The following is a 25051-nucleotide window of genomic DNA, read 5'->3' on the forward strand; positions in this document are numbered from 1 at the left end:
CTGAAAATCAGCTTGCGTGCTGCCTTCGGCATGCGTGCCATAGGTTGCCTACCCCTGATCTGGAAGAAGGGGTAAATTTTGAAAACTATACAAAATGGCTCAACATAGTTAAGTCCAAAGGAGACTGTGAAGAGTTACAAAGGGATCTCACAAAACTGGGTGATTTGTTAACAAAATGGCAGATGAAATTCAGTGTTGATAAATACAAAGTAATGCACATTGGAAAATATGCTCCCACCTATACATACAAAATGATGGGGTCTAAATTAGCTGTTACCACTCAAGAAAAAGAACTTGGAGTCATCATGACTAGTTCTCTGAAAACATCTGCTTAATGTGCAATGGCAGTCAAAAAAACTAACACAATGTTAGGACCCATTAGAAGAGGCATAGATAAAAGGACAGAAAATATCATAATGCCACTCTATACACCTCTACCGCGATATAACGTTACCTGATATAACACAAATTCTGATATAACGTGGTAAAGCAGTGCTCGACGGGGGGGTGCATTGCAGTCCGGCAGATCAAAGCAAGTTCGATATAACCTGGGGGGAGGGATAGCTCAGTGGTTTGAGCATTGGCCTGCTAAATCCAAGGTTGTGAGTTCAATCCTTCAGGGGGCCACTTAGGAATCGGGGGCAAAAATCAGTACTTGGTCCAGCTAGTGAAGGCAGGGGGCTGGACTCGATGACCTTTCAAGGTCCCTTCCAGTTCTGTGAGATAGGTATAACGCAGTTTCACCTACAACATGGTAAGGTTTTTTGGCTCCCGAGGACAGCGTTGTATCGGGGTAGAGATGTAAATCCATTTTACACCCCACCTTGAACATTGCATGTAGTTTTTGTTACCCTATCTCAAAAAAGAAACATAAGAATTGGGAAAAGTACAGAGAAGGTCAACAAATTGATTAAGAGCATGGAACAGCTTACGTATGAAGAGTGAGTAAAAAGACGGACTGTTCAGGTTGGAAAAGAGAAGATGTGGGGGGAGGGGGATGGTAGAGGTCTGTAAAATCATGAATGGTGTGAAGAAAGTGAATAAGGAAGTGTTATCTGCCCGTTCATGTAACACACAAATCAGGGGTCACCGAATGACAGAGGCCAACACGGGTAGGGGGCGGGGATGGGACGTGGGATCATGTGTCCCCCCCCACCCCCCCGATTTCTGCCAGGGTTTACACCAAAACGTCAGAACCATCTAGTGAGGAGTGCGGCACTTATTTCCTTTGCCTTGCCCAGGAGCTGCCTCTAGCCTGTGTCTTTGCAGAGCTCATTCTTCTTTTTCTCCCCCCTTCCCCCACGGCTGGAAGCAGCTCTCCTCCTCACCTGCACAGTGCTGAAAGGCAGCTAATGCCTCCAGGCTGCTGCTGGTCAATAACATAACCCAGCTGCTTCCTATCTCCTGGCTGCAGAATGGGCTGGATGGGGTTGAGGAGGCATTGTGCACTAGGGCCCTGGGGAACCTGCAGAGTTTGCTGGGATTTGGCAGAGAGGAGAAAGGAGGTGGTGATATTGAACCCCAGCCTGGGGAGAGTACGGTGAGGGGTCCAGTGCATCCTGGCTCCTTTCCTTTCCTGGCAGTGGCACCAATGCCATCCTAGGCTGGCAGTGCCACCTGCCTTTCCGCACAGAGAGCAGCAGCCAGGTAGGGCAGCCTCCTGCATGTGCTTCTAGCTGTGGGGGTTGAGGAGCACAGACAGGCACAGGGCTCAGCCCACTCTGGACTAGGGTAACCAGACAGCAAGTGTAAAAAATCGGGACGGGGGTGGGGGGTAATAGGAGCCTATATAAGAAAAAGACCCAAAAATCGGGACTGTCCCTATAAAATCGGGACATCTGGTCACCCTACTTTGGACAGCCCAAGCTATCTGCCGAAGGTGGGGGAGGAGCGAAGGGCATTCAGAGCTACCCCAGGCTGGCAGAAATCAGGGCGGTCTCAGTGCAGCATGGATGGTCTCCAAGGCTGGCTCACAGGGCATGTCTCCTTAGAGCAGCGATTAGCTTGCCCTGCTCATTCAGTGTTTCTCCGAGGGTCTCAAAGCACTTTACAAGCTGCAGTGCACCACTGGGAGTGAGGTGGGGATCCCGCATTATAGAGAGGTGGAGGCCGTGCATTTAACCTCATGCAGCTGTGCAGGCGTGTGTGTGTGTGTGTGTGTGCGCGCGCATGGGCTGCACCTGCAGCCCTGAGAACTGGGCCCAGCTGCCTTGTTCAAGCTCACAGAATCAATCACAGAGTCAGGAATAGAGCCTGGGGGGCCGGGATCCTGCAGCTGAAGGCCAAAGGTGGGGCTAGCCAGGGGGGGCCGGGAGCTGGCTCTGAGCTGGGAGATGCTAGGAAGCTGCTCTGCACTGAAGAAGCGACTGTGAGGCCATGCTGTAGTCCACAAAGCCATATGGCATGCCCCCGACCTCACACACCTAGCCTCTGCTGCCAGAGTTCATAACAGAACCTTTACATTGTGCTCCCCCACCCACCCCCCATCAACAGTTACACATTGCCCCGACCAAGTGAAATTAATAGGTAGCAGGTTTAGGTTTCACACAATGCACAGTTAACCCGTGGAACTTGTTGTGAAGGCCAAAAGTATAACGGGGGTGAAAAAAGAATTAGATAAGTTCATGGAGGATAGGTCCATCAGTGGCTATTATTGGGGACGCAACCCCATGCTCTGGGTGTCCCTAAACATCTGACTGCTGGAAGCTGAGGCTGGATGACAGAGAGTGCATAGAGTGTCCTGTTCTGGTCGTTCCCACTGAAGCATCTGGCCCTGGCCACTGTGGGAAGATGGGTTACTGGGCTAGATGGACCATTGGTCGGACTCAGTGTGGTCATTCTTATATTCTTCATTCTATGTTCAGGATCATATACAAGGAGTGAGAGGTGCTGCTTTTAAAAATATTCAACTTTCTTTAGTAGTGATTCCTGTTCAGTTATGTGCATGACACTATTACTAATATGCACTTTTAGTTAGGTTTGGGGCTCTATGTGTGTAGTAAGCCACATTTTTTCTTACATTTCTATGTTTATAATCTTTTTGAGTCAGTCTTAGTATGAACTTGCTTAGAGCAGTGGTTTTCAAACTTTTTTTCTGGGGACCCAGTTGAAGAAAATTGTTGATGTCTGTGACCCAACAGAGCTGGGGATGAGGGGCTTGGGGTGTGGGAGGGGCTCAGGGCTGGGGCAGAGGATTGGGGTGCAGGGGTGAGGGCTGCGGGGTGGGGCTGGGAATGAGGGGTTTAGGGTTTGAGAGAGGGCTCTGGGCTGGGGGAGGGGGTTGGGGTGCGGGAGGGGGTCAGGATTCTGGGCTGGGGGTGCAGGCTCTGTGCTGGGGCCAGGGATATGGGGTTTTGGGTGGAGGAAGGGGTTCTGGGTTTAGGGTGACTAGATGTGCCGATATTTGGGACTTTTTCCTATATAGGCTCCTATTACCCCCTGTCCCGATTTTTCACAGTTGCTATCTCGTCACCCTATCTGGGTTTGTGGGCGGGGGGGGGGAAGGGGGTCAGGGCTGGGGCAGGTGGTTGGGGTGCGGGCGCAGACTTACCTCCGGCGACTCCCAGTCAGCAGCGCAGCTGGGGTGCACTGTGGACTGTGCTGCTCCCTAGAAGCGGCCAGCAGCAGGTCCGCCTCCTAGGCAGAGGCGTGCAAGCACACCTCCCCCCACCCCCCCGTTCCCATTGGCCAGCAACTGGCCAATGGGAGTGTGGAGCCAGTACTCGGGACGGGAGCAGCGCATGGAGAGCCTCGTGGCCCCCCTGCCTAGAGGCCGGACCCGCTGCTGGCCACTTCTGGGGCACAGCACAATGTCGGAAAAGGTAGGCACTAGCCTGCTTTAGCTGGGCAGCACCACCAATGGGACTTTTAACATCCTGGTCGGCAGTGCTGACCAGAGCGAGGCAACCCAGCACCTTACATGCCGCAATCCACAGTTTGAAAAACACTGGCTTAGAGGATGGAAATAGGTAGTTTAATAACATAGGGCTTGGAGAATTGAATTTTGGTGGTACATGACTCTGTGATTTATCAGCAGCCGTATTGCTGGATTACAATCTTACCTCATTCGTCTGGCTCCCAGTCAAGCCATTATCATCTTTTCTGGTTGCTCTTCAGATTGCCTTATCTTTTTCCTGCAACTTTCTTGGTTACTGACATTGAGACCACTGGCTAATTAAAGAGCCCTGGTGTGAAACTTGAATGGTAGTTACCTGGAACTCAGTATCCATATTCCTCTCTGTCTTCACTTGACATTGATTTTTAAACTTGTCCCTCTCACAGTCCTAGCTCTCTGACCTCTCCTTCCTCCTCCTTTGTGGCCCAGTAGACATGTTGTTGAGCCTGTTAGGGCTGAGGTATGTGAGACAGTATGCTTTATCTCCTTTCTAAGTCTACTCTGTATGTTTTGATTTTATATATCATTTGAAGCTTTGTTCTGAGGTAGTTATGGGGCAGTTTGAATTTCCTAGGACTTTGGAGACAAGAAGGCAACAGCTTAGATTCCTTAATCATACAAACATTTTTGCTTCGAGGCGGGAAATTCTGAGATGTGGGGCAGACCTTGGGTAGAGCACTGCTGGGATATCGCCTGTTTAATCTCTGAGCCTACCATGGAATTAGTGAACTCAAGAAAAAGATCCAATACATTCTATGTACCTTAATTAAAATATGCACTCATGAACAACTGTATATCTCTGACATTAGTAGGCTGAATTATATACTAGGCTCTTTATACTGTGATTATGTCACCACCAAAATTGTCTAATAATTATCCAATTTTTAAAGTATCTCACATACCTTTTCTTCATAATCTAACCTTCAAGTTTTTTAAAACAGAGGAGGTGGGGGTGAACTCCAGTCCCTACAGTGGAAAAGATGCACTCAGTTCACCTTTTGAAAAGTAACAACCTAAAACAATAGTTCTGAGAGAAGTGTTAATCCATTCATCTCAGTTGTTAACTCTGAAGTATAATGATGTATGTGTTTTGGATTAGTGTGTGTCTGTCAGTCTGCAAACACCATTTTGATTGTAACATGTACTGTGCCTTCCCTTTGTTTTTTAATCTTCATATTGATCTGAGCTATCAAGGAGGTGTCAGCAGTGACTGTGTCCACTGGTAAAGAGCTAACAATTGAGAGCAATCGAGTCATTAACTTGGATGTTCTTGCATCCAGATGGAAGCACCCCAGAACAACAAGCTGGCTGCTGCCCAGGGAAACCAGTTTAACTAGTCTGGTCTGTAAGTGGGCTTTAATCAAACAACAGATCACCCGACCCGGACTTGAAGCCACTGAAGCTACTTTCACATGACAGAAGGGGTTGAAACTTTTTAAAAAGGAAGGTCATCTCACTGGTCATTTGAAGAAGATACCAGGGCAGGAGGAGAGGGAAATGTCTCGGAACCCTGAAAGGGCTGATTAGAATCCAGAGGACTCATAGAGCGCTGAGGACACTGGAGAAAGGGTTTTGTCTGCAGGGGTTTTGTTATTTTTCTGTAGATACGTTGTATATCTTTTGTGTTTTGTCTGTGAGTAAAGTGTTTAGAAATTTCTTTGCAAAGTCTCTGTCCCACTTGATTTTTCACATACTCTCTGAAGGGTGAACCAGTAATCCATAGAGTGCTTCGGTGGAACTCTGGGAAGCATGCAGTTGCTACTGGGGTGGGCTAGCACTGTTTTCAGGGCCTAACCAGTTGAATTGTGGAGTCATATATCTCGGGAAGAGATGCTGGATAAAGGATCTGCATCCCAAGAATGTGTCTAGAAGACCAGAGCTTGAAATAACTTGATGTTGTCCTGACCCAGCCAGTCTTAAGAGCATGTGGGATCCAAACTTTGGGTCTATTACAGCAGCCTGGGGAGACTCCACCAAGGGAGGGAGGGGATGGAGCTCAAGCAGGATTGTAGTAGTGTATATAAATGTCAACATGAACTATTATACTGCTGATCATTTTAGAAGAAACATCTAGTTAATATGCTAATTTATTAAAATAATGGCAGATATTGGGGCGGGATACAATGTGGAACTAGTTACTGTCAACAGTGCTGGGTGGAAAACAAGAAATTCAACCCCCTAATTCACCCCTTAATTTAAGTCACCTCCACCCCTGCCCGAAAGAGGAAGGAAAATGGGAGATACATCCTCTCTTACGTATAGAAGCCTTCACTGCCTGCTGGGTGCCAAAAACAAATCAAAAAAACCCCCAACCACACAAAATGCAGTCCAGGTGTTTCTGGGTATCAAAAACCCCAACTGCTCAGTTGTGAAAACCTCCAGTTCCGCGGCTGACAATTTAGACAAGGCAGTTACACATTGCAGTGCAAAAATGTGTACACTAAAACTCTATGGACAAAGTAAATGAATTGAATCTAATATACATTTTAATAACATAAGTTGTATTGTAATGAGTGTGCTGGGCAGGGGTAGGGTGACCAGACAGCAAATGCGAAAAATTGAGATGGGGTGGGGGGTAATAGGAGCCTATATAAGAAATAGACCCAAAAATTGGGACATCTGGTCACCCTAGGCAGGGGACAAGTCGAGAGATATATGTCTAGAATACTGCATATGTCCACAGGGACAGTTTATGTATATGTTTCAACACACACACACTCTCTCTCTCTTTTAATTGTAGAGTGCAGAAGGGCTATGGTCTGCATTAAAGTAAACTAACCTTATTAAATGAACCGAACAGAGCCAAGTTTGCTAATTTTTTTTATTGCTCTTCCAATTTTATATCAGTTAAAGACTGTTAAACCACTAGTAGGGTACAAAACAAACTTCATTTCTGTGCTCTAATGGAGCTACAAAGAAATTCGTTGTCTCAAAAGTAGAACTGAGGTTTCCTGTTTGCAGTTGTTTTGCAACACAGGATGCGAGTACTATAGGGAGGCTGTAGTTGCACTAGAGATTTTGGTATCAGATATATTGCAATGCTGGAGAGAAAAGCAGATAATGGTTACAGTTGTCATAAAACATCCGTTTAAAAAACAAAACCACCAGCAACAATAGTATGAAAAGCAATTGCTTTTCATCAAAGAAGAGACAATGTCTGAAATAGTTTTCTGGTAACATTAAATAGAATATCTTGAGATGGCCTGCGTTTCAGATGATTAGTAATTGTGGTGACAAATCCAGAAGAGAAAAGTGAGATGTCCGTGATTATTTAATATCAGTTATGTGGTAGAAAAAAGTATCTTCACCTGCTTTTTGTTAAGCCAAGCACATAAAAAGTGAAAAAACATCTCTCAAAACATACAAGCTAGTACTAGCAAGTTTTAAAAAATTAAAAAAAAACCCACCTTTCTGTAATGTAAACGGTCTTTTAATGAATAAGAAAATGATTAGGTAAGCATTGATTAATAGATTTTTAGGGCCAGAAGGTGATCTAGATCTAGATACATTAGAAGGAAGAGGAAGACCAAGGACCGGGTAGGCCCATTACTCAATTGGCAGGGGTGGGGGAACAGAAAATGTGGAAATGGCAGAGGAGCTTAATGACTTCTTTGTTTTGGTTTTCACCAAGAACGTTGGTGGCGATTGGACATCTAACATAGTGAATGCCAATGAAAATGTAGGATCAGAGGCTAAAATAGGGAAAGAACAAATTAAAAATTACTTAGACAAGTTAGATGTCTTCAAGTCACCAGGGCCTGATGAAATGAATCCTAGAATACTCAAGGAGCTGGTTGAGGAGATATCTGAGCCATTAGCGATTATCTTTGAATAGTCATGGAAGACGGGAGAGATTCCAGAAGACTGAAAAAGGGCAAATATAGTGCCAATCTATAAAAAAGGATAGAAGAACAACCTGGGGAATTACAGACCAGTCAGCTTAATTTCTGTACCCCAAAAGATAATGGAGCAATACATTTGCGAACACCTAGAAAATAACAAGGTGATAAATAAAAGTCAGCATGGATTTGTCAAGAACAAATTGTGTCAAACCAACCTGATAGCTTTCTTTGACAGGGTAACAAGCCTTGTAGATGGGGGAAAGCAGTAGACGTGGTATATCTTGACTTTGGTAAAGCTTTTGATACTGTGTTGCATGACCTCATAAACAAACTAGGGAAATGCAACATCGATGGACCTACTATAAGGTGGGTGCATAACTGTTTAGAAAACCGTTCCCAAAGATACTCTTAGTCATGCTGGAAGGCCATAACGATTGGTTCTGGGTCTGTTCAGTATCTTCATCAGTGATTTAGATAATGGCATAGAGAGTACACTTACAAAGTTTGCAAGCTGGGAAGGGTTTCAAGTGCTTTGGAGGATAGGATTAAAATTCAAAATGATCTGGACAAACTGGAGAAATGATCTGAAGTAAATAGGATGAATTTCAATAAGGACAAATGCAAAGTACTCCAATTAGGAAGGAACAATCAGTTGCACACATACAAAATGGGAAATGACTGCCTAGGAAGGAGTACTGCAGAAAGGGATCTGAGGCTAATAGTGAACCACAAGCTAAAGATGAGTCAACAGTGTAACACAGTTGCAAGAAAAGTGAACATCATTCTGGGATGTATTAGCAGGAGTGTTGTAAGCAAGACACAAGAGGTAATTCTTCTGCTCCGTGCTGATTAGGCCTCAACTGGAGTATTGTGTCCAGTTCTGGGCGCTACATTTCAGGAAAGATGTGGACAAATTGGAGAAAGTCCAGAGAAGAGCAACAAAAATGATTAAAGGTCTAGAAAACATGACCAATGAGGGAAGATTGAAACAATTGGGTTTGTTTAGGAAAAGAGAAGACTGAGAGGGGACATAACAGTTTTCAAGTACATAAAAGGTTGTTATAAGGAGGAGAGGGAAAAATTGTTCCTCTTAACCTCTGAGACTAGGACAAGAAGCAATGGGCTTAAATTGCCACGAGGGAGGTTTAGGTTGTACATTAGGAAAAACTTCCTAACTGTCAAGGTGGTTAACCACTGGAATAAATTGCCTAGAGAAGTTGTGGAATCTCCATCATTGGAGATTTTTAAGAGTGGGTTAGACAAACACCTGTCAGGGATGGTCTATATAGTACTTAGTTTGGCCATGAGTGCAGGGGACTTGACTAGATGACCTCTTGGGATCCCTTCCAGTCCTGTGATTCTATGATCATTTTAGTCTGACCTTCTGCATTGCACAGCCAAGGAACTTCATCCAGTAATCGCCACATCAAACCCATAACTTCAGTTTCAGCTATAGCATAACTTTAGAAAGATATCTAGTCTTGATTTAAAGATGTAAAGTGATGGAGAATCCATGAAATCCCTAGGTACATTTTTTTCCAATGTTTAATTAATCTCACAGTTTAAGAAAAGAAATTGCACCTTATTTCTAGACTGACTGTCCCATTTGTGTCACTGCATTCGAAGATCAGTCCCCCATCGTGAGAGTATGCATTCTTTGTTCATAGATGTGTGTATGATCTTGCATATTTGCTGAATTAAACTGCATATTGTTCAAATGAGTTCACCTTGGATCAGCCTGTACCACTGACCTGTCCCCATAACTTAACCTCTCCACTTATTTTTGTATAATGACAGATTTCAGAGTAGCAGCCGTGTTAGTCTGTATTCGCAAAAAGAACAGGAGTACTTGTGGCACCATAGAGGCTAACAAATTTATTTGAGCATAAGCTTGCATGGGCTACAGCCCACTTCTTCAGATGCATAGAATGAAACATATAGTAAGGAGATGTGTATACATACAGAACATGAAAAGGTGGAAGTAGCCATATCAACTCGAAGAGGCTAATTAAGATGAGATATAGTCACCTACTACAGGACTGGCCCAACAAAGAAAATAACAGAACACCACTAGCCGTCACCTTCAGCCCCCAACTAAAACCTCTCCAGCGCATCATCAAAGATCTACAACCTATCCTGAAAGATGATCCCTCACTCTCACAGATCTTGGGAGACAGACCAGTCCTCGCTTACAGACAGCCCCCCAACCTGAAGCAAATACTCACCAGCAACCACACAACAAAAATACTAACCCAGGAACCTATCCTTGCAACAAAGCCCTATGCCAGCTCTGTCCACATATCTATTCAAGTGACACCATCATAGGACATAATCACATCAGCCACGCCATCAGGGGCTCGTTCACTTGCACATCTACCAATGTGATATATGCCATCATGTGCCAGCAATGCCCCTCTGCCATGTACATTGGCCAAACTGGACAGTCTGTATGCAAAAGAATAAATGGACACAAATCTGACATCAGGAATCATAACATTCAAAAACTAGTAGGAAAACACTTCAACCTCTCTGATCACTCAGTAACAGACTTAAAGGTGGCAATTTTGCAACAGAAAAGCTTCAAAAACAGACTCCAACAAGAAACTGCTGAACTTGAATTAATATGCAAACTAGATACCATTAATTTAGGCTTGAATAGAGACTGGGAATGGCAGAGTCATTACACAGATTGAATCTATTTCCCCATGTTAGGTATCCTCACACCTCTTGTCAACTGTCTGAAATGGGCCATCTTGATTATCACTACAAAAGTTTTTTTTCTCCTGCTGATTATAGCTCATCTTAATTAATTAGCCTCTTAGAGTTTACACCTCCTTTAAAGATATCTTTGTTACATCAGGAATTAATACCTGAAGGACAAAAGTTCCTTAATTGTAAGTGGAAAATGAAAAAAAATGTACTGTATTGTCTATAATCTTACTTGGATATTTATCCTAAATAATCATCATTCATCATGTCAGAATCTGAATTCCCAATTAATTATTTTGGTAAGCTAGTGTTCTGCCCATTTTATTAGAGAACATATTGTACCCAGTAGAGTTGAATACACCCTGGTTTAGGGCACTGTTTATTGCAGAAATTTTCAAACTTATTAATAGTGTAGACTCATGGAGACTCTTATCGACCACCTGTGCTTCCACTTGTAATTGTATATCTCTGTGGCCACTACAGTAATTCATTATAATTGCATGGTAGGAATATGGAAACATAGAAATTGCCCTACTGAATCAGGCCAGTCCAAGCACTCAACAATAACTAGTACTATATACTTCAGAGAAAGATATAAAACCCTCATAAGAGACAATTACATCATTCCCTGCTAGTAGGGAAACTTCTTCCTAATTCTAAACTGTAAGTAGTTGGTTTATATCCTGGAGCATGAGCATTTATAGCAATTATACATTTTTACCCTATTCACTATAACTCGGTTGGGCTTCATCTTGCAAAGTGCTGAGCACTCCAACCACAGTTCATCAGTGTACTTTAACACATGCTTAACTCTAAGTCCATTGACTTCAAAGAGTCTACAGATTACATTAAGTTAAACGTGTTGAAGTGTTTCATTGAATCAAGGTCACAGTGACCAGCACCTTGCAGTTTTGAGTCCATTATCCACATAAATGTTCTTGTAATATGAGAAAAGGTAAATAGGACTGCTTGATTTACCTTCACAATTGTTTTGCATATTTTAAAAAATCTCTTTTTATTAGTCTGTCCTCTAAAGTGAATAATCCTGATCTATCTTTTCAATATCTCTTCGTATGGAAGTTGTCCCCCCCCCCTCCAGTGCTTCTAATGATTTTCATTGCTAGTGCTCTCTATTTTTGCTGTATCAATTTTGAGATGGGATGACTAGGACTGTACACAGTGTTCAAGTTCAGGACATACCATCTTTCTTGTATAATGACCAATTTTTTATGTTTCATCAGTATAAAATAGCTATTTTTATCAATAGTGTTGATCCTGTTTTTACACATCTTAACTTTTTTTGTGCTTTGGGGGGAGGGGAGGAGTGAGGGAGGGAAGACCAGTTTGCCATTTAGAAGATGTTAGGTTGACCACAGTGATATCTGGGTCTTTTGCTGAACAGTTACAGTTAATGTAGAACTCAATGTGCAGGAGTCGTTTTAGAGCTTTCTTGCCAGTGTGTATTACCTTGAACTTGTCTTCACTGAATTTCATCTTTCTTTGTGCTGTATAGTCATCAAGTTTTGTCAGGTCCCACAATTGTCCCTTTCAGTAGTTTCTCTTCTTGACTAATCTAAATTTTGTGACATCTGCAAATTTTGTTGTATTGTTTGAAAATTGTTCACCTACTTTTTCAGTCTATCGATAAATATGCTTGTACAGGTTGTGCTTTGTTGTGAAGAGCCTTAAAACCTTTAGAAGCAGCCAAAAAAGAGGATTATCACAGAACCTGTCATCTATCTGTTGAGCACCAGCAAGGGCTGGGAACTAGTGGTCTAGTTTTAAAGCACAGGTCGAAGAGTCAGATAGTCTGGGCTCGGTCATTGAGTTTTGTTCCCTTAGGCGGGTCACTTAAGATCTCTGAACCTCTGTTTCCACATCTGTAAAACTTAGTTGATAAATTTGCAGATGTGTGTTGGATAAAAAAGTAGTTTGAGATCTTTTTGTTGAAGTTGCTATACAAGTATCCTTTTTTTGTTTGTTTGGGCCTCCCTGATTAAAACTGATTTTGTTCTGTGAAATGAAGACTTTCTGCTTTTTTCTTTTATGTCAATTTTTTTAAATTGGTATTTGACAAGAACCTCTGACACTGAGTGTTTTTTTTAATAATTAGAGCTGCATGAAATATTGTATTTACAAGTTTTTGTATGAATTCTTCAAGTTTCTGTTCACATGGGGTTTCACCCTTTGAGTTTTGTGTTCAAGTGAACCCTAGAACTGAGACAAACTCAGAATCATCTGAAGAGGTACACCAATTTTTTCGTTATTTTATGTTAAAAACTGTAAATATACCCAGGCTGAGTTTTTGTGTGTGTGTGGGGGGGGGGGGGGGGCTTTATACTTGAGAGAGTTAGATTCATGTAATAAATCAGCTCTTTAGATACTCTTCCTAATGGGAGTAAGACTGCACCATGAGCACAGCTGCTTAATATGACAGTGAGTGTTGTGGCGAGAGTGATTTTGCCATCCAGCATTTCCCCAAGGCATGAAGTTTCACCCAGCTGCTGTGGGTCATGAAGGAGTAACTGAGTGGGCACTGGACATGTACATATTATGATGAGTAGGTCTTTAACAACACATGGTGGAGTACTAGGGAGCATGATTGGTTCAATTTTTCTGGAGTGGGGTGCTCAGCTTGTTTGAGAAATGCTGCCCTAATCAGCATAGTCCTAATTGCTCTCAAATGTCAGGTTTTATTTTCCAAGCATAACTATAAATAACTGCAGTAACACGCTAACTGAATGTATATGTATATTTTTGTAACACATAGCCTCCATATCAGTTAAGTACATTATCTGTGGTGTTAGTTCTGAAATTAAGACCCAGATGTCTTGAAATTTATCCAGTTTACTAAACAGACAATGTTTTTTGCTAGTTGAATCCTTCATTTTTTACTACTAGTTTCTTTTATGTTTCCCAAGAAGATGAACTTCAAACAGTAATGTAAACCATTTTTCAGTCAATTCTTACCAAATGAGGATGCATCCCTAGTTTTATAATTGTGAAAGGAAAAAATCAAGCTTACTTTTTTCTCAGCAGGTCTTCAAAGATCACCCCTACTGCCCGTTTTTACTACCCTCTTTAGCCTGGTCACCTTCAGTCTTTCTCTCAAAACCAGAGAGTTGAAAGTTTTCACAGCTTGTCTCAATAATTCCATTGGTGAAATTTGCAAAGTGGCAATTTGGAACAACTTTTCAGTATTACCATCTCAGTTTGATAATGAGATTAGTCTTTCTTTAGTCATGCAGTCCTCATTCTCTCTAACTGTGTTTCATTCATTTCTTTTTCAAGTGCTGGTTAATATCCAGAGAGACACACATTATTATCTCAAAGAGTATGGCTTTGTGGAGGAAATATATTTGAATAACCTCCATTCCCAGAAAGTAACCTGTCTTTCCTTTACAACGCTGATTCTAACGTCCTGTCTACACTGCTATTATAACTGAGCCAGGACCCCGTTAAAACTCTGCTAAAAATTATATGATCGTTAGAATCTAACTATGTTCAATAACTGGGCTGAAACCTTGAACTCAGGTCTTTAACCTAGTTGAGGAATGTCTATGAACATAGGGAATATTTAATGCAAACTCCAGTTGGAGTAACATATGTAAGAAAAACAAATAACCACCCATCTGTTGCACTAATAAAGCTAAAAACAAAGCTGAACCCATATTGCAAAGTAAAACATCCTTAATACTCACATGGTGAGAAACGGCTAAGTTCCATGTATAAATTGACAGCTGTGTTTGCAATTATATTTTTAGTTAAATAAGCATTTCCAAACATGTGCTGAAGTCTTTTAGAAAGTGACATCATTGACCCCAGCCATAAGGGGATCAGGGGCCAGATTCTTTACTTTGATCCAGCCCCTTTGCGATGCTTTGGCAGTATAAAGAGGCCAGAAAGCAGTTGTCCCAGCCAGTGATCCCTCTAATTTTTCCCACACATGTGCGGAATGAATTTTGTTATGTGCACCAGTATGGAGGTGATGTGTGACACTGTGGCAGCTCTGGGACTGGGGCTGCGGGATAGGCCAGTCCTGGCTGGTCGGGCTCCCTGAGCATGGCCGCACAGCTTACAGGGAACTTAGGTCCCAGCCAAAGATTTTCCTGGTGTGAGGGAGTCTCATTAACATTGCTGTAGGACTCTTTTGCACTTGACTGGATTGTTTAAAAATATATAATATACATAGCAGATCTTCAAAGGACACTGATGCTTTGGATGGATGTTTAATTCTCTTGAAACTTTGCTGGCTGGGTTCTTCCCCATGTGCAACCCCCCAACCTATTTCTTTTGTTTATAGTCTGTTATATAGCATCTCTCATTATACTATGTGAATACCTCACATACATTAATAGAATTGCCTTCTTCTTCGAGTGATGATCCCTATTGTATTCCACTGAGGGTAATGCGCATCTTTCTCAAAGCTGGAGCTTTTGAAAGTGGTAGTGTCCATCAGTCCACACATGGGCCCTTGCACTACCTCATGGTTTCACCAGAGGTGATAAAGGGCAGGGTGGATCGATCACGTCTCCAGTTCCTTCTGACCGCATGCATGGTCTGAGTCGGAGCTCCTGCTTTCTTCTCGTCCTTGGTGACATATTTTGCTGAAAATCATTTTATTTCTCTCTTAGCTCAGTATTTTTAAGTCTTATACTGTTTATGAAAGAATTTGTTGGATTTCTTGATTCTGAAAGTTCTACAGGTTCTCTGGACTTGGGATATTGCTCCTATTGTTCCCCTTCTGCTAAGCACTTTCTTGTTTTATTTTAAACACTTTCTTGGTTTTTTGTTTTTGTTTTTTAATTGCGAACGGATGCCGCTTCAGCGTTTTTCTTCTCTCCCTCCCTCCAGAACCCTGGTCTGGGTACTGGAGTATGCAGAAGAGGCCAGAATTCAAGGTCTGTTCTTCCTGTCCTTGCTTGTTCTCCCTCAATGACGAGCCCCAGCGTTGTCTCTTCTATTTGGGGGAAACCTACCCCACTTCCAGGTGCACATTCTGCCTTTCCTTCCCTGCCAGTCTGTGGGAAGGCAGAGTCCTCCATTTTAAAAAGCACTTCCTGGAGGTCATGAGGGCCACAGTTGGCTTCTGGCTGGAGGATCCCCCTGTACATCAACCAGAATAATCTAAGAGTGCACCCCTTGCTGCGAAGACACAGTCCAACTCTGCTGGTACCAGTGCTATGGATCCCACATTGGGGCCTAGCCACAAGCCACGGAAGCATGCATGTAAGTATGGTAATACAGCTTGCTCCAAGCCTAAGAGAGGACTACTGACCAAGAAGGGGCACATCATTCCAGGGCTCACAAAAGCGATAAGAAATCACAGTGTTTGCCAGATGCATTGGTCCACAATTCAGACCCACAAGGCTTGGAACCAACACCCTCAGTATTTGGGGTTCTGTGGGTACCGATGCAAGTGACTTTACTGGCTGCAGCACCACCTGCAATTCCAGTCACCTGGACTCCAAGTATACTCAGCACTAATGCAGAACTGCTCGAGCGGTTTGTATTGCAACTGGGACAGTCTCCACAGGCAGAGGTACCACACCCTACAATGAAGTCTCAGTCCCCGGCATCGGATTTGCTGCCATTGGGACGTGTCCATATGGTACCACCCTCTCCGTCCACACTGCCAGCGTTGCCGGACTCTGATTTCTTCTCAGAAACAGAGGGAAACGGTCATTCTATTTGCTGCCTCTCAGGAGGCAAAGCTATCATAAAGTCCAGCCGACACCGTGACAATACCCTCACTTCCCACAAATGAGAGGACATTAGTATCTGGCTCCTTGGCACCACAAGTGCAACAGCAGGATCAGCCAGGGTTGGCCATATTGGAACTCATGGGCCCAATATTCACCATCAGTACCATCCTGTTTAGTACAGGGGGAATCCCCAGTGCCGATATTCTGCCTCTCACCAAGAAGACACTCACCTGGGATTGGATGATGCCTCGATCAGCCTATTCCCGTTGGTACCAGCAGAGCTGGAAGGATCCTGATTATTGTCCCTGGACAAGCCCATGGCGTCAACACCCTGCTCGCTAACAGGCATGGGAAGTTACTTACCAGTGATCATTCTTCCTATCTTCCCCAACCATCATAGTCATAATGGACACATCGCTTAAAGGCTAGGGTGCCCACATGGCAAAACACATGACCCAAGGCACCGGTCGACCAGAGAAGTCAGAATGCACATAAATATCCTGAAGCTATGAGCAGTTTGCAGGGCACGCCATGCTTTCCTAACTACTATCCGCTCTCAACATGTCCTCACTATGGTATTTTACACTAACAAGCAGGTAGGTACGCGATCCCTGCGATGTGTGTGGAGGCCATATGCCTCTGGAAGCGGTGCATGTCAAATTACATACTCCTTTTGGTGACCTATCTCCCGGGAACCAGGATGTGATTGCTGATACCCTCAGCAGACATTTCACTACCGACCATGAGTGGGAGTTGCACGATTCAGTAGTCATGAACATTTTCAGTCGATGAGGAACCCCGATCAGGGACCTCTTTGCATCTCACCAATGCCAAGTGCATCCAGTATTGCTCGAGGGGTGGATTAGGCGCCAATTTGCAGGGGGACACCCTAACTGTAGACTAAGACCAGTTTAACTGTGCCCTCCCACCACTGCCACACCTACCATGTGCTCTGAACAGACTCAGATGGGAGCGGGCAATGGTAATCGTGATAGCATCATTCTGACCATGCCAGTTCTGGTTCACACTTCTTCTCCGTATATTGACATTCCCGCCGATACCACTACCAGTGTTCCCTCAGCTGCTCTCACAATGCAAGGGCAGACTCAAGAAACCAGATCCAAGGGTTCGCCACCTGATAGCTTGGTTTTTGAATGGACGCATCTGCTAATGCAGCAATGCTCATTGGTGGTTTACGATATTGTCTCCAATATCAGAAAGGTTTCCACACCAAGATCTTAGGCCATGTGGGCCCGTTTCACCACTTGGGAATGCCACAGAGACTGCCCCCGAAGCGGTGGATACTCCTGTATTCCTAGACTACCTTCTTTCATTAAAGGCTTTGGGGCTTGCCCTCAACTCTTATCAAGGTGCGCATAGCAGCCATTAGTGCCTTTCACCCGCCTGTTGAAGGGCACTCCATCTTCACCTACCCATTGACCTAGAGGGCCTTAAATGCAAGTATCCGCCCGTTCAAGCTGTCATCCCTCAATGGGACCTCAACCTAGTCCTCCCATCATTAATGAATCCTCCCTTTGAGCCACTAGTCTCCTGCTCCTTATTTCTTCTCTTTAAGAAAGTAGCCTTTTTAGTGTGTATTACCTCTGCTAGGAGAGTTGGTGAGCTGGGAGCCATGATGGCAAATCCACCTTTCCCCACATTCCATAAAGACAAGGTCTCACTTCAGTTACATCCCAAATTCCTATCAAAAGGTGGTTTTAGGTTTCCACCTCAATCAATCCATACATCTGCCTGCCTTCTTTCCTACACCATGCTCCTCTAACAAGGAACAATGCCTTCACTCTTTGGATGTACGCAGAATGCTGGCCTTCTACCTTTGGAGGACACAGCCAATGCGTAAGTCTTCAAGCCTCTTTGTGGCCACAGCAGAAAGAATTAAGGGACAGGCCATTTCCACACAGAGGTTCTCAAAATAGGTCTCAGGGTGCATTATGCTTTGCTATGAACTAGCAGGACAATCCCCACTGGATGGGGAATGAGCCCATTGCACTCCACAACGTGTCCCTCATGGATATATGTAAAGCAGACACGTGGAGCTCAGTGCACACCACCTCTTTCTCATTATGTCTTGCTGCATGATTCGACAAAGGACGCTTCGTTTGGTACAGTGGTCCTTCATTCCATGGTTCAGTCATCCTCCTCACACCTGCCACATATATAGATACTGCTTGTCAATCATCCTCAGTGGAATACATCACTCGAAGAAGAAGGGGAGGTTACTTACCAGTAACTGAAAGTTCTTCGAGATCTGTGGTCTCTATCTGTACCAAACCCACCCTCCTTCCCCTCTGCTGCGGATCTGATAAGTCTGTGGTAGAGAAGGAACTGGAGATGTGGTCAGTCCACCCGCCTTTATCACCTCAGACGAAACCACAAGGTGCAGTGAAAGGGCACAAGGTGGACCAACGAACACTACTACTTTCAAAAGCTCTGGCTCCGGACGTATGGCACATTCACATTACCCTCAGTGGAATACAGATAGCATACATGACATACATGTCAAAGAATATTCCAGTTAGTGGTAAGTTACCTCCCTCTCTTAGCCCCCTTGTGAGATACAAATGGGAATATTGAGGCAAACACTAAAAACCTGGCTCTACTGAAGTCATTGGCAAAAATCTTGTTGTTTTCAGTGGGGACAAGATTTCACCTAGAGAAACTGACTTGCTTAAATACAGTGTGTTGCAGAGATTAAGAGTTTATCTACACTAGAAATTCTACAACAACACATTTGCAGCATTGCAGCTGCGCCGCTGTATCACTTCAATGTAGAAACTACCTATGCTGATCGGAACAGTTCTCCTATCAGCATAGGTAATCCACCTCCCCAAGAGCGCTTTCTACATTGGGACTTAGCTTGTCTTAACTACGTTGCTCAGGGATGTGGATTTTTTGGGTCACTCTAATTTTCTACTGTAGATCAGCCCTAAGAGAATCCAGATTTCCTTATTCCCAGTTTAGTGACATAGACTATGGATGTTATTGTGGTTAACTTTAGTTCCTCATCCCAGTCTATCAAACGTTTGTAATAATTAAACTTATGAACGTAGAAGTGCCACTTGGGTCCTCTTTGACCCTTTCTGAAAAGTGCAGCTCCTCTTTCCTCTTCTAAAACTAATTTTCCACTTTTTTGTGCCCCGCAGTAGAGCAGTTTTATATCTTTTTGTGCTGTATTCCTTTTTCCTCCCTCTTCTTTTTCAGCTATATAAATCCAGTTCAACAAGATTTTTAAGCACATGCTTAACTTCAAGTGCATGAGTAGTTCCATTGACTTCAGTAGGACTACTCACATACTCAAAGTTAGTTACAAGCTTAAACACCTTATTGAATCATGTCCTATGTGGGCAAGTCATTATAGTGGTTTTAAGCTTGCCTTCCCTGCATCTCTATAAAGTCATATAGTGCAGTGGTCGCATTCTGAAAATAACTTGACATTTTGGCCAATTCTACATTAGGACAGCTACCTTTTTTTAACATCTAACACCAGATCTTGGACCATGTTTCCCATCCTCTTTCACTGTTCTGATAGCACAAAAAGGTCAAAACTGCCCTAACAAGGCTGCTGGGAACTCCCTGATTTAGAGGAATCCCTTGGTAATGTTTTAGAGTTGTCAGTGTTGTCTTTACATTTGCTCTTCCCCCAGACATAAGGTGCATTGTTGGGTGTGGCCAGGTGGGAAGAGGGAACCTTTGTAGCTAAAGAGAATGTAGATCAGTTCTTAGGCTGCTCTAAATTATGCAGTGAGCCAGTTCAGCTCTCTGGTCATCCCCACGATCAGAGGAATATAAAACTTAGCTGCCCTCTTCCAGGCTCCCCAATCCACGTACACACTGTGTCCTGTGTTCAGCACTGCTCGTCTAAATCCAGGAATCTGCTCCCTAGCATTAGATATGGTAGACCACTGTTTCTTCCAGTGCTGAAAATAGTTTTCGTACTTACGTAAAAAGGAGGAGCATAAGGTAACCCTTATCACAAAAAAACAAGGTTCACACAGCTGCCTCTCCTATATCAGTGAGAGCACAAGGCTGCTGTTCTTGACACCTGATGTCAAATATGGCAGATCTCAGTAAAGAGAATCTTTGTCTTAACATTTTTTGTCTATAGAAAGACTTGTAATCTTTCAAGTAGGTGAGAAATTCAATTTTAACCTTCCTTTAGGTGTGAGCTAACCTCTATCAAAACCCCAAACCTGGTAATTGCTGCTCTTCTGCACAACCATACCGTCAATTAACCTCACCAATAGCGTATTAGTAACTTTCTTTATGTTCTACATATCCACTGGAGTAGTGAGAATTGGCTGTCCCAGTTCACAATTGCTGAAAATAAAATAAACCCATCTAAACCGGAGAGAGATTGTATTGACAGCACCAACAACTGGAATGGGATCAACTACAATCTCCCTATGGCTACATCATGTTATTGATCTGTGAAGTGTTTGTCCATTTTATATGAACTGAGGGCAGAGATGTCAGTTTATCAGGAACTTGGTTCAAAAGCTCAAAACTGTACTATGTCTGTCATTATCAGAGGGGTAAAATTATTTTAAAAATTCAGTTTTCAAAGGATCTTAATACCACCTATTCCTTATTCTTCCTCCAGCAGGCTGCAGCTATTGTGAATTGTAAAGACCCCACTTATTGTCTGTAACTAAGTTTCAAAACCCTTTCTTAAATTCATCAAAAAGAATTATTTATATAGATTTGCGTTCAAACTCACCATCTCATCTCTAGCTGCTGCATGCTTCCTACTCTGTGTCCTGTGCTCTGCCAATTGAGAAATGAGGATGTAGACGAACCTCTGAACTCTTTCAGTATTTCAGAAAAAATTTCATGCCATGACTTCCATGTTAGCTACAAATTTTTGTCCTGTCCATTGTTTTGAGGTGACGGTCAGTTTACTTTCTTTTTTTAGTTGGAAGAATGGATCAGCAGTATCCAATACCCAGACAACCGTAACTCAGTTCTGTAATGGCATCATGCTATAATCATACAGTCATCATTAGGACATCTTAGTGTTTGTGGTCTCTAATTATTTGATTTTTAAAGATACATTTGTCTTTTCATACTTCCCCTTCATTTTGTCACAACAGCTCTGAGTTTGCATAGCTTGTACTGTAGGTAGGTACAACACAAGTTGGATCTGGAAATGAAGACCACCATAAACATGAAACCTCCAAAATACTATTTTTGCAATCGCTTTTCAAAATTAGCCTCAATTCAAATATTATAATTTCCTGAGTGGAAAATGCCAAAATAATTGCTTTTATTACCTTACAGCCATATAAGAGCTCTTAAAATAGTTTGTAACATGTTACAATTGTAATAGTGTACTGGTAAAAACAAGGTACTAAAGGCAAATGATACAAAGAAAATGTGCTCAGCGTTTAGAATTGAAAAGTATTTTAAAAACTGTTTCTACCAGATTGTAACACATTTGAGATGTCCACACATTTGACTTCATGTTTTCAAAAACAGCTACTGTACTATCCCTGAAAGATCAAAAAGCAATAATTTGATGCTGTTTAATATAGAAATCTCCTGTGTTACTTTTCAGTCAAAGATCACCAAGGAGTTGTTGAGAGGATGAAATAAGGCAGACTCTTGTTATTTATTTGAATGTTACTGTACTTTTTATCTCTTGAAACGTATGCTTTGCAGGCTTTTTATTATTATTATTATTTATTTTTAAAGAAAGCGCCTTATTTTTTAGGGCTAAATAGTTCCTAGACCTTACTCAGCATGATGTGAGTAAAGGGGAGTAAGGCTTCTCCTGCTCAACTGAGTAACAGCTATTCAGATTACAGCTCCAGTCATAGATGGACAGAAGGAGCTACTCACCCAGTCTTGTCAAACCTCATGAATCAGTGGGCAGAGAGTGATGAGGGGGTGAGACGAGCCTTGGCTGTGTGTTCCCCCTACTTGCTGACTCTCTCCTCTGCCACCTCCTGCCATGCCACTCCAGGGTACAAAAGGGAAGAAGGGCTTCTAAGATGGCATAGCTATATTCTATCCCTTACCCGGGTCATTGAACAAAGGCTCAAAAAGCAGTACAGTAAAGTCTTTAAAATGTTACAGACTAGAAGAACATCACTATTTTCACTGCTGAACTACAAATTCATTATGTAATTAAATAGACCCAAAATGTCACGTCTTCCTCTTTTTTTGGGGGGGGGGGGGAAGCCCACACTCTTCTTTTTAAACCTAAGTATTTTGAATGTGTGTAAGGAACATGTTAGAATGAAGGTCATTATAGAATGATGTAATGTAGAAAGTGTGATAATGAGGATGGAAAGGAAAAATCTTATTTGGACTGTACTACTAGTTTTCTTATTAAGAACAGGATCTTAAAGAATGTAGGAACAATTTTATAATTGTGTGTATAGAGACTAAATGTGTTATATATGTTAAGTTTAAAAACTTTTATAGCTATTCTTGTAGCCTAATAACATTATATAATATTCCAGAAGAAGAAAATTGAACACATGCTATGATTAGAATTTATTCCCAGGATATCCTAATTTAGTGAGAAAATAAAATAATAATATTAGTTTTAAGAAAGGTCAGTTTGATTATTGTATTGTTTGGCAAGCCAAAAAGGGATGATTTTTAAAAAATTCTTCTGTATATGCCTGTTTTTTCCCAAAGGAGTGTACGTTTACATACTTTCATGTTGAAATAATGGAGGGGGGTACAAGTATAGTGTGTTAATGAACTTTTTCCACTGTTTTGTGGCAGAGGGACTCCATGAAAGATGACAGAAGAAGTTATTGTTATAGCAAAGTGGGATTACACTGCACAACAGGACCAAGAACTTGACATCAAGAAGAATGAGCGTCTTTGGCTGCTGGATGATTCCAAAACATGGTGGAGGGTAAGAAACGCGGCCAACAAAACGGGATATGTGCCATCAAATTACGTGGAGCGAAAGAACAGCTTGAAGAAAGGCTCCCTGGTTAAAAATCTAAAAGACACATTGGGTAAGTCCGATGGTACTTTTGCTGGGGTCTGATAGAACCGGTGACTTTTAAATTAGGGTGTTAAAAATGAATTTGTCTTAGAAAAAATAATGCTCTGGGGGACTTTGTTGTTCTCATATTAAGGGATAGTGTTGAATGTTTCAGAAAAAAATATTTGATTGCTGTAATCAGTAAAGATTTCTCTCATATCGATGTGAAGATTAAAAAAAGCAAGAAACATTTTTTCTTTTAATTCAGATGCCACATGTTCATAGTGATAGTGCTTGATTTTTTTCATTAACTTAAGAGCATTTTCTAACTCTTCTATTCTCAAAGAAAGTACAAATGGAAGCATGGAATTGAATATCAGAATATTTCAGCCATTATCTATATCTGCCCATCAATTCCTCACAAGAATGCATTAGCCACATAAAGAAAAGTATAACTGCTTACATTTTTAAGAAGTTAGGTTGTGTTTTGGTGAAGTGTATTTGGAAATCAGATAATACGTTGTATGCACGTGTTTAATCTTTTCACCACTAAATTCTTTGCTTTCATTTGCAAAATACACCAGATATGTGACTCTTGCAGATTGAATAAGAAGCATTCTGTATTGGATTAAGTACAATAGTGTAAATCTTGAAAGGGTTTTACTGTGAAATTTAAACACTTAACTGGGGCACTGTTGTGTTGTTTTTTTAAATAGGACTCACACAGGGCCTTATATATGCAATGTCCTTTAATACCCAGTATGTCCTCCCTGTGAAGGTACTTATGCATTGTGATCAAGTCACCTATGTCTTCTTTTTGATAAGCAAAACAAAATGAGCTCCTTAAGTTTCACTGTAAAGCATTGTCTCTAGTTTTCAAAACATTTTTGTTTCTCTTTTCTGCATCCTCTCCAATTTTTCAACATCCTCTTTAAAATATGGATGCCAGAACTGAACACAATTTTCCAGTATCGCTACAATTATCTCCTTCCTCTTCACAATTCTGGTTATACATCCAAGGCTCACATTAGCCCTTTTGCCACAACATCATGCTGTGAACTCATGTTGAATTGCTCGTCTCCTATGATCCCCAAATGCTTTCTGCAGTTCAGTTCTGTAGCTTTGGCTTGCACTAGTTGGTCCTAGATGTATAACTTTGCTTTCAGCTATATTAAAACATATTTTGTTTTAATGGGCTCAGGCTGCTCTTTATGACTGTCTTGTCCTCATCATTTACCATTCCAACACTCTGTGTCATCTGCAAATTTTGTCACCAGTGTTTTAATATTTACTTCTAGATCCGTGGTTCTCAAACTGTGGGTCAGGACCCCAACGTGGGTTACGACCCCATTTTAATGGAGTGGTCAGGGCTGGCTTAGACTTGCTGGGGCCCAGGGCTGAAGCCCTAGCCCCACCGCCTGGGCTGAAGCCCAAGGACTTCAGTCCTGGATGGCAGGGCTCAGGTTACAGTCCCCCTGCCTGGGGCTGAAGCCCTTGGGCTTCAGTTTTGGCCCCCCCGCCCAGAGCAGTGGGGCTCGGGCTTTGCCCTCCTCCCGAGGGCAACAGGGCTTGGGTGGGCTCAGGCTTCTGTGTCCCCCCCCCCAGGGTCGTGTAGTAATTTTTGTTGTCAGAAGGGGGTCACGATGCAATGAAGTTTGAGAACCCCTGTTCTAGAGCATACATTAAAATATTGAGTAATGTCAAGCCCTAGTACCAGTTCCTGCAGAATCCCACTAGGAAGGCCCCCAGGATTCCCCATTGACGACTACTTTTTGAGATCCATCAGTTAGCCAGTTCTTAATCCATTTAAAGTGTGCTCTATTGATATTGTGTAGTGCTAACTTTTTAGTCAGAATGTTATGCAGTACTAAATGAAACACCTTACAGAAGTCCCAGTACAGTAGAACTTCAGAGTTACGAACACCTCGGGAAT

General features: G+C 42.5%; 1 protein-coding gene across 10 annotated transcripts in view; it reads left to right on the forward strand.

The window, feature by feature from the left end:
• NCK2 (NCK adaptor protein 2) overlaps window positions 1-25051 on the forward strand; it is a 157861-nt gene that overhangs the window by 79250 nt on the left and 53560 nt on the right. For all 10 annotated transcript variants that reach the window (XM_065580946.1, XM_065580945.1, XM_042854431.2 and 7 more), the window contains one exon: window positions 22908-23149. In XM_065580946.1, the coding sequence (XP_065437018.1) occupies window positions 22924-23149 (226 nt within the window). In that variant the 5' untranslated portion in view covers window positions 22908-22923. The remainder of the gene's footprint in view (window positions 1-22907; window positions 23150-25051) is intronic.

Source organism: Chrysemys picta, chromosome 1, assembly GCF_011386835.1.
Source record: "Chrysemys picta bellii isolate R12L10 chromosome 1, ASM1138683v2, whole genome shotgun sequence".
NCBI classification, from domain to species: Eukaryota; Metazoa; Chordata; order Testudines; family Emydidae; genus Chrysemys; species Chrysemys picta.